At 66.6% G+C, this 13,240-nt stretch overlaps 1 protein-coding gene across 2 annotated transcripts; it reads right to left on the reverse strand.

Moving 5' to 3' along the window:
- Positions 1-63: 63 nt before the first annotated feature.
- NR1D1 (nuclear receptor subfamily 1 group D member 1) lies at positions 64-7,123 on the reverse strand. 2 transcript variants are annotated; one of them, XM_021532959.4, is made up of 8 exons: positions 6,966-7,123; positions 4,046-4,384; positions 3,869-3,957; positions 3,640-3,784; positions 2,597-3,060; positions 2,259-2,444; positions 864-1,074; positions 64-594 (listed from the first exon to the last, which is right to left on the reverse strand). In XM_021532959.4, exons 1-8 carry the CDS (start codon positions 6,991-6,993, stop codon positions 395-397), a joined length of 1,662 nt encoding a protein of 553 aa, XP_021388634.1. In that variant the 5' UTR covers positions 6,994-7,123; the 3' UTR covers positions 64-394. The 2 variants fall into 2 exon arrangements, with proteins under 2 accessions (XP_021388634.1, XP_085417988.1); XM_085561862.1 differs by lacking the exon at positions 6,966-7,123 and adding an exon at positions 4,547-5,252.
- Positions 7,124-13,240: the final 6,117 nt, after the last annotated feature.

Here is a 13,240-nt window from a genome sequence, read left to right on the forward strand (position 1 = left end):
TTACTATATATTTATGTAATAAATATATGATGAAAAAAAACCAACCAACCAAACCCCCCCACCCCTCGACCCCCCCACCCCTGCCCCCCATTCTAGACCCACCCCCCCCCAGCACGGCTGGATCCGGCCTCTGCGTCCCACCCCGGCCGCCAGAATGGGGGTGTCGGGGCGAAGGGACCCCCCGGCGCTGCCAGCGGTGCCGTGGGGGTGGTGCCCGATTTGGGGTGGGGTGGGGGTGGGGGTCTCCCAGCATCCTGGCGCCCACCTTGGGGTGAATCCCTGCGAGTCCGACGGGCGCCACGGGGTCGGTGGTGCCCCGGGGGAGGGGGAAGTCTGTGTGTCCCCCCGCTGTGGTGTATGTACAGGGGTGCGCGGGGTGGGGGTCTGGGGGGCACTACTGGGCGTCGATGCGGAAGGAGAGCAGCTTCTCGGAGTGGAGGTTGTTGAGGGTGCGCAGGTCCGGCAGCTTCAGCAGCAGTTTGGTGAAGCGCGAGGTCTCGGCCGGGCGCGTCTTCAGCACCAGGGCGCGCAGGGCCCGCAGCAGCGTCTCCTGCAGCTGCTCCACTGATGCCGTGTCCTCCATGCCCGAGCGGTCTGTGGAGGAAAAGGGGGTCAGAGGCAGGGGAGGAGACACCCCAGTTCAACCCCTAAACCCCCTAATCCCACTCCAGTGTCACCCTGATCCCAGCACTGAACCCCCGATACTCCCCTGGCATCACCTCAATGCCACCCAAGTCACCCCAATACCATCCCTGAATGCCCCAAACACCCCACTAACCCCCTGATTCCAGCCCCAAACCCCTTGATTCTTTTCCAAACTCCTCAATCTCCCCCCAAAACTCCCCAAATCCTCCCATGCCCACCTGCCGAGACGAGGACGACGGCGGTGAAGAGCCCCAGCTCCTCATCACTGAGCTCAAGGGCGCTGAGCTTCTCGCTGAAGTCGAACATGGCCCCGAGCAGGTCTCCCATGCCCATGGCCCACAGCTCCTCCAGCCCGTACCGCGTGCGGCTCATGAACGTCACCGTCTGCTCCTTCACGTCGAACAGCGACGCAAAGCGAACCATCAGCACCTGTGGGCAGGGGGCAGGACGTGGGACACCAGACAATGCCAGGGGTGCCATCGGTCTCTATGCCACAGCTCCCAAATGTGGGGCACTGCCATGCCATGGTGCACCAGACAATGCCAGGAGCATTGTGCCGTGCCATGGGCTCTGTGATCTATATTGTGACCACCAAATGTGGGGTACCAGGGGCATTATGCTGTGCCATGGGTTCTGTGATCCATATTGTGACCACCAAATGTGGGGTACTGGGGCACTGTGCTGTGCCATGGGTTCTGTGATCCATATTGTGACCACCAAATGTGGGGTACCAGGGCATTGTGCCGTGTCATGGGTTCTGTGATCCATATTGTGACCACCAAATGTGGGGTACCAGGGGCATTGTGCTGTGCCATGGGTTCTGTGATCCATATTGTGACCACCAAATGTGGGGTACTGGGGCACTGTGCTGTGCCATGGGTTCTGTGATCCATATTGTGACCACCAAATGTGGGGTACCAGGGCATTGTGCCGTGTCATGGGTTCTGTGATCCATATTGTGACCACCAAATGTGGAGTACCAGGGGCATTGTGCTGTGCCATGGGGTCTGTGATCCATATTGTGACCACCAAATGTGGGGTACTGGGGCATTGTGCCATGTCATGGGGTCCATGATCCACACTGTGATCACCAAATGTGGGGTACTATGCCATAGGTACTGTGTTTCATGCTACAGCTCCCAAATGTGGGGCATTACAATGCCATGGGGCATGGAGCTTCGTGTTAGTCCATGGGGCTTTGTGGTAATCTGTGGTCCCCAGTTGTGGGGTACCTGGGGCATCGTGCTCCATGCCACAGCTCCCAAAAGTGTGTCACTGCAGTTCCATGGAGCACTGTAATGCCAGGAGCACTGTGCTGCATGCCACAACTCCTGTTTGTGAAGCACTGCAGTGCTGCAGGGCTCCATGCCAGTCCACAGGGCACTGTGCCATGACAGGGACACCGTGCTCTGTGCCACACATCCCAAATGTGGGGCACTGCAGTGCTGTGAGGCACCAGGCAGTGCCTCTCAAATGTGGGGCACTGCAGTGCCACGGGGCTCCTGCTGTGTTCCTGTCCACTGTTTCCGTGTCCATGGAGCAAAGTGCAATGCCATGGGGGCACCCTGTCAATCTATGGGGCACCATCGAGCCCTCACCATTCCAGCACTTACCTCAAAGGTGCCAGCCTTGAGCAGGGTGACCTGGTCATGCTGGGAGAGCGCCTGGAAGCCGGGAATGTGCTTGGCGAACTCAACCACCTCGCGGACGGCAGGGGTGAAGCTGAGGGAGAAATCCTCCCAGATCTCCTGCACGGAGCGCCCGCTGCGGCCGGGCACGTGGCTGTTCATGGGGCACGCCTGCGGGTGACCAGGGGTCAGCGGGGGCTCCCCGGGGCTCTGCGGGGCACCCCCGGCCCTGCCGCCCCGGGAGGGAGGGGATCCCGACGAGGGGATTCATGTGGTTAGCGGCTAAGAATAGCCGGGGGGAGCGGGAGCCCCCGGGCGCTCACCGGCAGCACGTCCTTGGGGCCGCGGGGCCAGGGGCACCCCCGCGGGGCCGGGGGCTCGGGGTAGGCGGTGGGGCACAGCCGGGGCTCGGGGGGCCCGGGAGCCCAGGCGGGGGGCGCGTCCCAGCGCAGAATGCCGCTGTCGCAGGCGGGAGGGGGTCCCAGCTTGTCGTGCGCGTAGATGAAGATCTCCTTGTGGGCTTTGGCCACCTGCGCGATCACGTCCTCGGTGGCCCCGCCGGGGCTGGGCGAGCGGGGCGGCGTCAGCTGCTGGGGGAACTGGGAGAAGCAGGCCGGGGGGGCGAGAGGTGGGGGGCCGGGGGGCGCTGCGTGGCCCCCGCCCACGGCGGGACCTTCGCCGGGCCCCGGCATCGGCGGTGGGGCAGTGGCCATGCCGCCCATAGCACTCTGCATCTCTGCCAGCATCCGCTGCTTCTCCCGCTTGGGGATGCGCCCGAAGCGCACGGCTGAGGGGGGACACGGGTGTTAGGGGGGACATCGGCGGCTGGCGGTGACACCCCCACCCCTGCCCTCCACACCTGCACCACGAGAGGCTGATGGGAGCAGGGCTGCATCCCTCCCCCGGGCTTGGAGGGGACACGCAGCCTTAAAAATGGGAAGACCTGGTCCTGGAGGGGACGTAGAGCACTGAACACAAGGGGACTCATCCCGGGAGGGGATTCAAAGACCTAAGCATGAGGAGGATGCATCCGAGGAAGGGACATACAGCCTCGATGTTGGGGGACCCTGTGTGGGTGAGGGACCCATCCCGGGAGGGGATATGCAGCTCTGGGCACAGGGCAGCTGTGGAGAGGAGTCTTGGAGGGGGACACGCAGCCCCACATATGGGGGGGTCCCAGGAAGGGGGGATGCATCCTGTGGGACAGGCACAGCACCCAGCGCAGGCAGCGGGGAGCGGTTCCAGAGGGGCAGTACAGCCCTGGATACATCCCGGGAAGGGACCAGCCGCCTGGGCACGGGGAATGCCACCCCTAGAGGGAATCCCCGGGATCCTCGGGATGTCACGAGGGTCCCTCCGAGCTCACCATCACGGGACATGCCGACAAGCAGGCACTTCTTGAAGCGGCATTGCTGGCAGCGGTTGCGGTTGATGCGGACGATAGAGCAGTTCTCGTTCTTGAGGCACTTCTTGTACTGGATGTTCTGCTGGATGCTGCGGCGGAAGAAGCCCTGCGGGGCGAGCGGGGGGAATCACTGGGGGTCCCCGCAGTGTGACAGGGGCTCCGTGCCACATCCCCAGCCCCATCCCACTACCTTGCAGCCTTCGCAGGCGTGGACGCCGTAGTGGAAGCCGGAGGCGACGTCCCCGCAGACCTTGCAGAGCAGCACCATCCCGTTGAGCTCTGCGGGGAGACGGGGCTCAGTGGGGTCCAGGGGTGCGTGCCGCTGGGTGGGGAGATCCCCCGCCACCCACCCGCGAGCCCCACTCACTCGTGACGGTGCTGCCGCCTTTGCTTGGCGAGCTGCGGCGCCGCTCGTCCGCGGGGACCGGCTGCACCCCGGGGAAATTCACCGAGGAGTTGTATGAGGAAGAGGAGGTGGAGGAGGATGACGAGGAGGAGGAAGGGGAGCCGTCTTCATGCGGGGCCAGCGTGGCTCCGCCATAGGCGCGGGAATCCTGGAGGGAGCCGGTGGGTGACGGTGGGAAGTACGTGGGGAAGGGCTGCGAGCCCGACTGGGAGCTGCTGTTGGAGCTGTCGCTGCAGAGGGACACGGGGCTGGTGCGGGTGGGAGAGGCGCCGCTGGAGCCCACGTAGCTGATCACCCCACCTGCAGAGAGAAGGAGCCACTCATGCACCGAGCTGTGCCGGGCTCAGCCTCCCCCGATTCGTGCAGGTGGGAACCTCCGGAGGTGGGTGGGATGCCCAGGGAAGCACCCCGAATCCATAGGCAATCGGGATCCGCAGGCACCCCGCGGAGCCACGCACGCACCGAGCTGTGCCAGGCTCAGCCTCTCCCAGCTGAGGAGGGGGAAACCCCTCGGAGGGGGAGGGCAGCCCCAGCTGGGGTGGGATCCATAGGGAAGCATCCCAGATCCATGGGCATCCCGATGGGCCACTCATGTACTGAGCTACACCAGGCTCAGCCTCCCCCACCGTGGGGAGGGGGGGGAATGGGGGGGGCGGTGGGGTGGGGGAAGCCCCCCAGAGGCGAATCGCAGCCCCACGCGGGGTGGGGTCTCCAGGGAAGCACCGTGGATGCATCCCGGATCCGTGGATATCCCGCTGCGCCGCACGTGTGCCGCCCACCCTGAGTCAGGCACCGCACCCACCGGCCGCCACGGGCCACGGCCCCACGTGGGACGGGGACAGCCGGGTTTATCCGGGTACGTGCCGGCTGGGGACACGGGCAGGGCACCCCGGAATTGCCTGCAGGAGGAATGTGGGCTGGGAACCCTCTGGAGAGGTGAAATCAGGAGGTCACAGGAGTTACTGCTGCCAATCCTGGCTCTGTGCCTGCAGCACAGCCGGGCTCCCGCCCCACAGCTCCCGGGACAGCCCCACGGCGCAGCCACCCGTGACCGAGCCCCCCACGGCACTGGGGTGCCCCCAGAGCACCCCCCCCATGGCAGCGGGATGCTCCTAGCGCAGACCCCCCACAACTGGGGGGGTAAATCCCCACTGCAGGACTGAGGAGTTGTGTGAAGACCCCCAAAAGTGGGGAGCAGCATGGGGGGGGGGGGGACACACGCGTGGCCCCTGGCTGAAGTGACAATCGTTGTCACCCCACTCACGGGGCAGGGACAGCAGCACCGGGACACGACTCCGGGCTGGGACACGTGGATGGTGATGTCGGGGACACACGGGATCACCAGGGCCATGTGTCTCCCGCCGCACACGGTGCCGCTGGCACAGATGCCACGCGCCAGAGCCAGCTTGTCACCATCCCCCGCTCACTGATCCACCTCCAAAGGGGGTCACTGAATTGGGGACAGTGGGTCCCACCTCCAGGGCAGCTAATCCTGGGGACCCCCCCGCTGCTAAGACACCAAAATAACTGGGGGATCCCCGCACCCCAAAGCCTCGGGACACCCATTTTAGGGTTTGGGGTGCGGGGATTCCCCATAAAGGCTTGCCCCAGAGAGAAGGAAACTCTCGTGACCCCAAAACAGAGGGAACCCCCCCAAAAAGCCTCCCCGCAGCCCCCCCCAAGCTCAGGCGGCCTCACGCCGCCGCCCCACGTGCTCCGGCCGCACGTGGCCCCCCGATACCCCGCCCCTTCACGCTTAGCCACGCCCATCTGTCCTTCATTGGCCAAGCCCCGCCCCGCCCCTTCCCGTTGCCCCGGAGACAGGGCTGCCCCCCCCAATGAGCGGCGGCGTCCCCAGTTCCGTGCGTGACGTCATCGCTGATGTCATGCGCCGACCAATGGGAGGGGGCGGGGCGGGGCTGAGGGGAAAACAAACTCCGCACGTGGCAGCGGCGGGGAGGGGGCCACGTGCGGGGGGGGACACGGGGGAGGGGGGGCACCGCCTCCGGTCCCCCCTCCGTCCCTCCCGGTGCGCAGGGAGCCCCGACACGCGCGGCACCGCCTCGGCCGTCCACGGGCTGCCCGGTCCCCGTGGCCGCTGATAGAGACAGCCCTGTCCCGCCGCCGTCCCCTCCAGTCACCCTGACCGGTCCCCGCCGCCCGGTGCACACGGACTCCTGTGCGCTGCCCCGCGGTCCCGGTTCCTGGGACACCCCGGTGCCGCTGTCCCGGACCCACTTCACTCCCCTCTAGTTCCGCTGCTCAGGAGACAACGATCCCTGCTCTCACCCTTCCTAACCCTGCGTCCAGCACTCTCCGCCGTTCGGGAATCTCTCGGTCCTGGTCTCCGGGACACCCGGGTCCCGCCGCGCTGCCCTGCGGTCCCGCTGCCCGGGACACCCCGGAACACAGATCCCTGTTCTCAGCCTTCCTAACCCCGCGTCCAGCACGCTCCGGCGTTCGGGACGCCCCAGTCCGGTTTCCATTCCTTCTGCCCCGATCACCGGGGCACCCCGGTGCTGGTGTTCATGTCGCCCCGGAGTGCAAGACGCCCGATACCGGCGCGCAGCCCTCCCTACCCTCCTCCCGGGGACACCCCGACCCCGCTGTCTGAGCCTTACCCCGCTCTGCAGGACCCCCCGGTCCCGGTAGGACGGAGCCCCGTTCCGGGACGCGGTCCCGGTGCGCATCCTGCCCGGTCGGGCGTGCGGGACCCCTCGGTCCCGGTGTCCGGACCCCTCCAACTCGCGTCTCAGCGCGCAGCCCCTCGCCGCGGTCCCGGGGCGCTGCCCCCCGATCCGCTCCGGTGCTGGGAACCGCTGCCGGTGCCGGTGCCCGCACGGTGGTCCCGGGGGTTGGGGGGCTCCGGCGAGGCACTGACCTGTGCTGCCGGCCTCGGGGGCCGCCATCCTGTCCCGGCCCCGTGAGCCTCCCGGAGCGGAGCCGCGCCGAGCCGTGCCGCGCCGCCGCCCGGTGCGGGCTGTTGTGCGCCCGCCGCCCGCCCCGCCGCCCCCCGCACCGGCCGCGGCTGCGCACTGGGCCGCACGCGGCGCCGCCGCCTCCCCCATGTGATTCCCGGGGACAGCCTCGTGCCCCAGTGACACACTTTCCGCCGGCGGCCCCGGCCCCGCGCCGCCGCTGGGGAGCCCGGGCTCGGCGGGGACCCCAGCACCGGGGCCGCCTGACGGACCGCGGGGACCGGTACCTGCGCCGGTGTTTGCACCGGGGACACGGGGTGCCCCGTCAGGCAGCGCAGCGCGGTCCCTGCGCTGGGAACCCCCGGGCGCGGCAGCGTCCCCTGCACTGCGGGCGCTTGGGTGCAGCGCTTGACACATCTGTCACCTGGCACGACACTATCCCCCGCACTGGGGACCCCCGGGCACGGCACTTGGCAGCCCTGGCACCTTGCACAGCATTGTCACCTGCACTGGGGACACCTGACCGTGGCACTGGCTGTCCCCTGCAGCGGGGATATCCAGGCTCAGCACTGTCACTCTGCGTGGCACCTTCCCCTGGGGATACCTGGGCACCGATGCCACCCCCCACAACACTGGCGACACCCAGGTACTTCTGTCGCCCCTTAAAGTGTGTCCAAGGGACACCCAGGTGCCCCTGTAACCCCGCGTGGCACTGTCCCCTGCACTGAGGGTACCCAGCTCTCCCTGTCACCCCACATGGCATCGTCTCCTGTGCTCCAGCATCGCAGCCCCCCGGGCACAGCAGCCCCCCTGCCAGCCGCTGCTGTCCCCACGCTGCCCGTGGCGTGTGCCCGCTGCGGCACGTGCCTGGCATCCACGTCCCAGCCTGGCCCCACTCCTGCCTGCCGCGGGGGCTGCGGCAGCCAGCGGTGCCAGGGCAGAGTTGGTGGCAGATCTGGGTCGCGGCGCCGGCCGGGGCTAGCCCAGCCCGGTGGCACCGGGAGCTCCGTGGGTGCTCCTGCTCACGCCACGGGGAAGGTTTTGGGGGTGCCAGCACCCTCCCGGGTGCCAAGTGCCGGGCGCTGCCCTGGCCCCCAGCCAGGAGGAGAAGGAACAGAGCACGGATGTGCCAGCGCCGGGAAATCCTCCGAGCTAATCCCACAGGAGGGGAGGCCTCCGGTGCCCCGGCTGTGCGAAGTACCCGGGGAGGGACACCAGAGCTCTGCACCCCAAAGACCCCCTGGAACCCCATGGGTGATGAAACCACCTTCAGCTGGGGGTGTCCCGGGCTTGCTGGGGGTAGTCCGGGATTTTGGGGCTCCCCAAGGCACTGGGGCACTGGGAACACCCCGACACACCACAGGACGTGCCCTTGCCCTGAGTCACGGGGCGGTTGCGCGGTGCCGTGGCACCTCCGGCCGGGAGAACCGCGGCAGCTCCCGGAAGGATGTGTGGGGCCAGGCTGGCACGGGAACGGGGGACCCGGGTGGGGGAACACCAGTCCTGGGATGAAGGGTCCCGCCTGCCCGCAGGGACGTGCCCGGACCGTGCCGCTGCCCACGGCCCCCGCAGCTCGCCGTTCTCCTCCCGGCACGTTCCCGGTGATTATCCGTGACTCAGCTGCGCGTCTGGACTGGGAAAACATCCCCGCGCACCGCGCTGCGGCACACGGCGCTGTGATGCTCGCCTGAAATCCCGATCCCCCAGGAATCCCCGGGACCGGAGTGGGACTGGGAGGGACGGGACAATCCTCTGGGAGTCTCTCTGTGGGGTCCCGCAGTGAGGCTGCGAACCCGGCATGGGGGGTCCTGGTGAAGGTGCTGTGAGCAGGGACCCCAGGCTGGGCACAGCTGGGATATTCCTGCGATATCCTGACTCTGAGACCACCCATGGGGAGCAGAGTGAGGGAGAGGGGCCACCAAAGCCACCGGGACAGGGGGGTACTGCAGCTGACGTGAGCTGGGAACGCCCCCAGAGGCTGGGTCTGTGCCTCGGGGGGCTTCCCGCGGCTCTCTGTGCACCCCGTCATGGCAGTGCCCGTGCCAGCCAGTCCATGGCGCGGAGGGGGCACCCGAACGCCCCTCAAGGTCATCACATGCCACTAGATTCGCCCCTAAATCCTTCATCTGCACGGATCTCTGCACCCCTGCACCCCCAAACCCTGCACCCCCTGTATCCTGCACCTCCCGGGGTCTCTACCATCCAGATCTGCCCCATCCCATCGTGCCAGGACCCCGTGGGGTACCCCCACCGGCCGTGGGGTGCCCGTGGAGTGTCGGGGGGACACACTCATCACCCCATCCGTGCCATCGGCTGTGCCCCTGCCCTTCCCATGCCGTATCCCCCCAGATGCACCCCCTGTCCCCCCCCTACTTCATCAGCCCCCCGGGGGATGCAGTCTGCATCTCCCTCCCCTGCCACTGCTCCCGGGGGCAGGAGGCAGCGGAGGGGCGGTGGGGCCGGTGCCCGGTGCCGGTGCCCGGTGTCGGTGCCCGGTGCCGGTGCCGTGGCCGTGCCGCGTGACGCTGTCCCCGCTTCCCGCCCGGCGCCTGCGTGCCGAAGGTTTATTTTTACTCGGGGCTGGAGCCTTGTTTACCTTGTTGAACCTTTTCCAGGAAAAGGGGGGGGGGGGGGGGTGCGTCTCCGCCGGGAGCGGGGGTTCGTTCTTGCATATCACCCCCGTTGCCCCCAGGCTGGACACCGGCGGCTGACACGGGACGGGGCTCCCAACCCTGCACCCCCAGTCCCACTTGGACACCCCCAGACCCACCGTGGGGCTGCAGCTGTCCCGTGGGTTTGGGGACACTGGGTCTACCTGTGTCCCCGTGTCACCCTACACACATCGAACCTCAGTTTCTCCACCCGTTAACTGTACTTGTGGGGGCAACCAGAGGTATTGGGTGACACTCAATTTGGGGGTCCTGCACCCATTACCCCCCTTTCATCCATCCCCAATGACGGCACTGTAGGGGAAGGGTGGGGCAGGACCCCCAGCGCTGCTGTGGGGGCCAGGAGAGTGCTTGGAGGGTTGGGGTTTTGGGTGTTTTGGGGGTGTTTTCCTGCAGGGAGCAGCCCTGGCTCGGTCCCTGGCTCTTGGCTGGGGCAGCAGCTCCCGCTGCCAGAATCGTCCTCCCTCCCCGGGAACGGGAAAAATCGGGTAAACAAGGCATTCCTGGCCCCGGGCGGGGCACCCCACGGCAGGTGGGGGCACCCCAAGACAGGCGGGGACACCCCATGGTGTCCTGGCACTGCGGAATGGGGCAGACGGGTATTGGGGTGCAGAGAGACTCCAGGAAGTGCAGGGTCTGGGGGTGCAGGGTGGAGGACTGAAGGAGTGCAGGGGATACAGGGACCCCCCCAGGAGGGTGCAGGAGTGCACAGATTCGTGGACGTGCGGGATTTAGGGATGAATGCACCCCAGGAGGTTGCAGGGACCCAAAAAGGAATACAGGGTCAGGGGGTGTAGGAACCCCACGAGGATTTAGGGGTGCAGGAGAGATGCACTGAGATAGTGTTTGGGAGTGTCAGGACCCCAGGAGGATTCAGGGGCACAGAAATTGGGGTGATACTGTGACATGGGGGTGCAAAAGGGGTGCAGGACCCCTGGGGGAGGTGGGGTATTCATCATGTTGGGGGGGTCTGGGGAGGACCCCCAAGGGGAGTAGCCATGGCAGGTGGGTATCTACCTTGGGGGAGATCCCTCAAGATCTCCCGTGCTGTTTGTGTTCCCTCTGCAGCCTTGGGACCCCACTGCGGGGGGCGAAGTGGGGTAGGGGGCGGGACAGCACCGGGAACTCCTTCATCCTCCAGATCCCCCACCTCAAACCCACCACCTGGGAACCCTCCTCCCCTTTCTTGTTCCGCTGTAACCCCGTGTTTGACCTTCCCAAAAGTCAAATCTGTGAGGAGGGGGCGACCCCATTAGCCTCCCCCCCCCAACCCACAGGTCACAGAGAGGCCACGGCGTCGCGGCCAGCGGCCGGGTTGGCATCTGTGCCAACCCATGTGAGCGGGCTCCCTCCTCCTCCTCCTCCTCCTCCTCCTCCTCTTCCTCCTCCTCTCGCGGGGAGCCCTCTCCATGCGCGTCACGTGGCGCTGGCATGTGCGCCCTGCTCCATTTTTAGCGCCAGCAGCCTCCGTGCTGCAGAGCCATGTGCGGGCGGGCGCCGGTCCGCACGTGGGCCTGCCGCAGCGGGGATGGGCACCGGCACCGGCCCGGGCACCGGCACCGGCACCGGCACCGGCCCGGGCACGGCGGGGACACGGCACCCGTGTGTGCGGATACGGACCTGTGTGTGTGTGTGTGTGAACATGGTTCTGTGTGTGTGTGTGTGGGCACTGTCATGCATGGGAATATGGCTCTGTGTGTGTCAGCATGGTCACACGTGTGTAAACATGGCTCTGTGTCAGCATGGTCGCATGTGTGTAAACATGGCTCTTTGTGTGTTAGCATGGTCATACGTGTGTGAACATGGCTCTGTGTGTGTCAGCTTGGTCACACGTGTGTGAACATGGCTCGGTGTGTGTCAGCATGGTCGCATGTGTGTAAACATGGCTCTGTGTGTGTTTCAGTATGACCACGTGTGTGTGAACATGGTTCTGAGCACAGTCATGTGTGAGAACATGGTAACACGTGTGTGTGTGTGTGAACATGGCTCTGTGTGTCAGCGTGGTCACACGTGTGAACATGGCTCTGAGCACAGTCGTGTGAGAACACAGTCACATGTGTGTGTGTGTGCATGCATGTGTGTGAACATTGCTCTCTGTGTGTCAGCATGGTCACACGTGTTACCATGTCTCTGTATCAACACAATCATGTGCATGTGAGTACAGCCACACGTGTGTACAACCACAGCTGTGTATGTGTGTGAACACAGCCACACAGCCACGGTCATGAACATAAGAACAGCCGTGCACGTGTGTGCACGTGACCACGCGTGTGTACAACCGTGACTCTGTGTGTTTATGAGAACGGCTACGCACACGTATAAACACAGATGTGTGTGTGTGAGCCCAGCTGTGCAGGGGGACAAGCGCTGCCACCCCTGGAGGTGACCACAGCCACACGCGTGGATGTGCACAATCACACGGGGGGGGGCAACCACAGCGACCCTCCGTGTCTCAACAACGCCCACACGCGTGCACACGCCGCTGGCAGGGCTGCGTGTGACCCACGGCACAGCAGGAACCTCGGAGGGGCTTCCCCAGTGCCACCCCGTGGGGGTGGCACCGCCGGTGTCACCCGGGCACCAGGACCAGGGGCACCCTGATGCTCGCAGGGGGCTGGGTGAAGGGGGATCTCCCCCCGCGGGTGTTTGTGTGTCCCTGAACGCGGCTCTGCCGAGAGGCACGTCCCCCACGTGTCCCCTGTGCGTCCCCAGCACGTGCCACGCGTGTCCCCTGTGTGTCCCCGGTGACACGGCCCCGTGTGCTGCGGGGGGTGGAGTTTCAGCCGGGAGAAGGGGGAAATGCTCCTCCGTGTGTGTGTGTATACGTGTACATACATGTCCGTGCATGCCCGTGCGCGTCCATACGTGTGCCGTGGGGCTGCGGTCCGGGCTGTGCGTGTGCATACGTGTGCATGAGTGTGCATGAGTGTGCATACCTGTGCTCTGGGACTGCAGGCGGGGGTGCACGGGCTGCAGTGTCTGCGGGCTGCGCCGGTGCTGCAGTGGGGGCTGCAGTCGCTGCCTGCAGGGGGACACGCGTGTGCGTGTCCGTGTACGTACGAGTGTGCTGGGGCTGCAGCCTCTGCAGAGGGGGTGCTGCGGATTTGTGTGTGCGTGTGTGCACGTTCTTGCACGCGTCCGGCAGGAACTGCAGAGCTCTGTGTGTGCACGGGAAAGGGGGGGTTCAGTCCCCGTGGGGAGGGGTCTGCGGCTATGGAGGGATGCGGATCCCCAGAATCACAGCACAGCCGCCCCCCTCTCGCCCCTCCCCGCGTGGGGGGCTGGTAGCGGTGGGTCCCTTTGTGCCGTGTCCCATCCCCCAGCCCGGAGGTCTCCCCGCCCCGCCGTGTCCCCTCCCGCCGCGGGACCGGCCCGTGACCCGAGCCCCCCCCGTGGGGCGGGCACGGAGAGCCGGTACCGCCGCTCTCGGGGGCCCCCGAGCGGCCGCCCCCGGTACTGCGGCGCGGGACCCCCGCCTCACGCGTGTCCGCGCGTCGCGACCACCCCCCCCCTCCCCCGGCCCGGGGGAAGCGGCGCGGGTGGGCACCTCCCCGGGGGTCCCCGGGCGG

Source organism: Lonchura striata, chromosome 27 (genome assembly GCF_050655825.1).
Source record: "Lonchura striata isolate lonStrDom1 chromosome 27, ASM5065582v1, whole genome shotgun sequence".
In the NCBI taxonomy this organism is placed as follows: domain Eukaryota; kingdom Metazoa; phylum Chordata; class Aves; order Passeriformes; family Estrildidae; genus Lonchura; species Lonchura striata.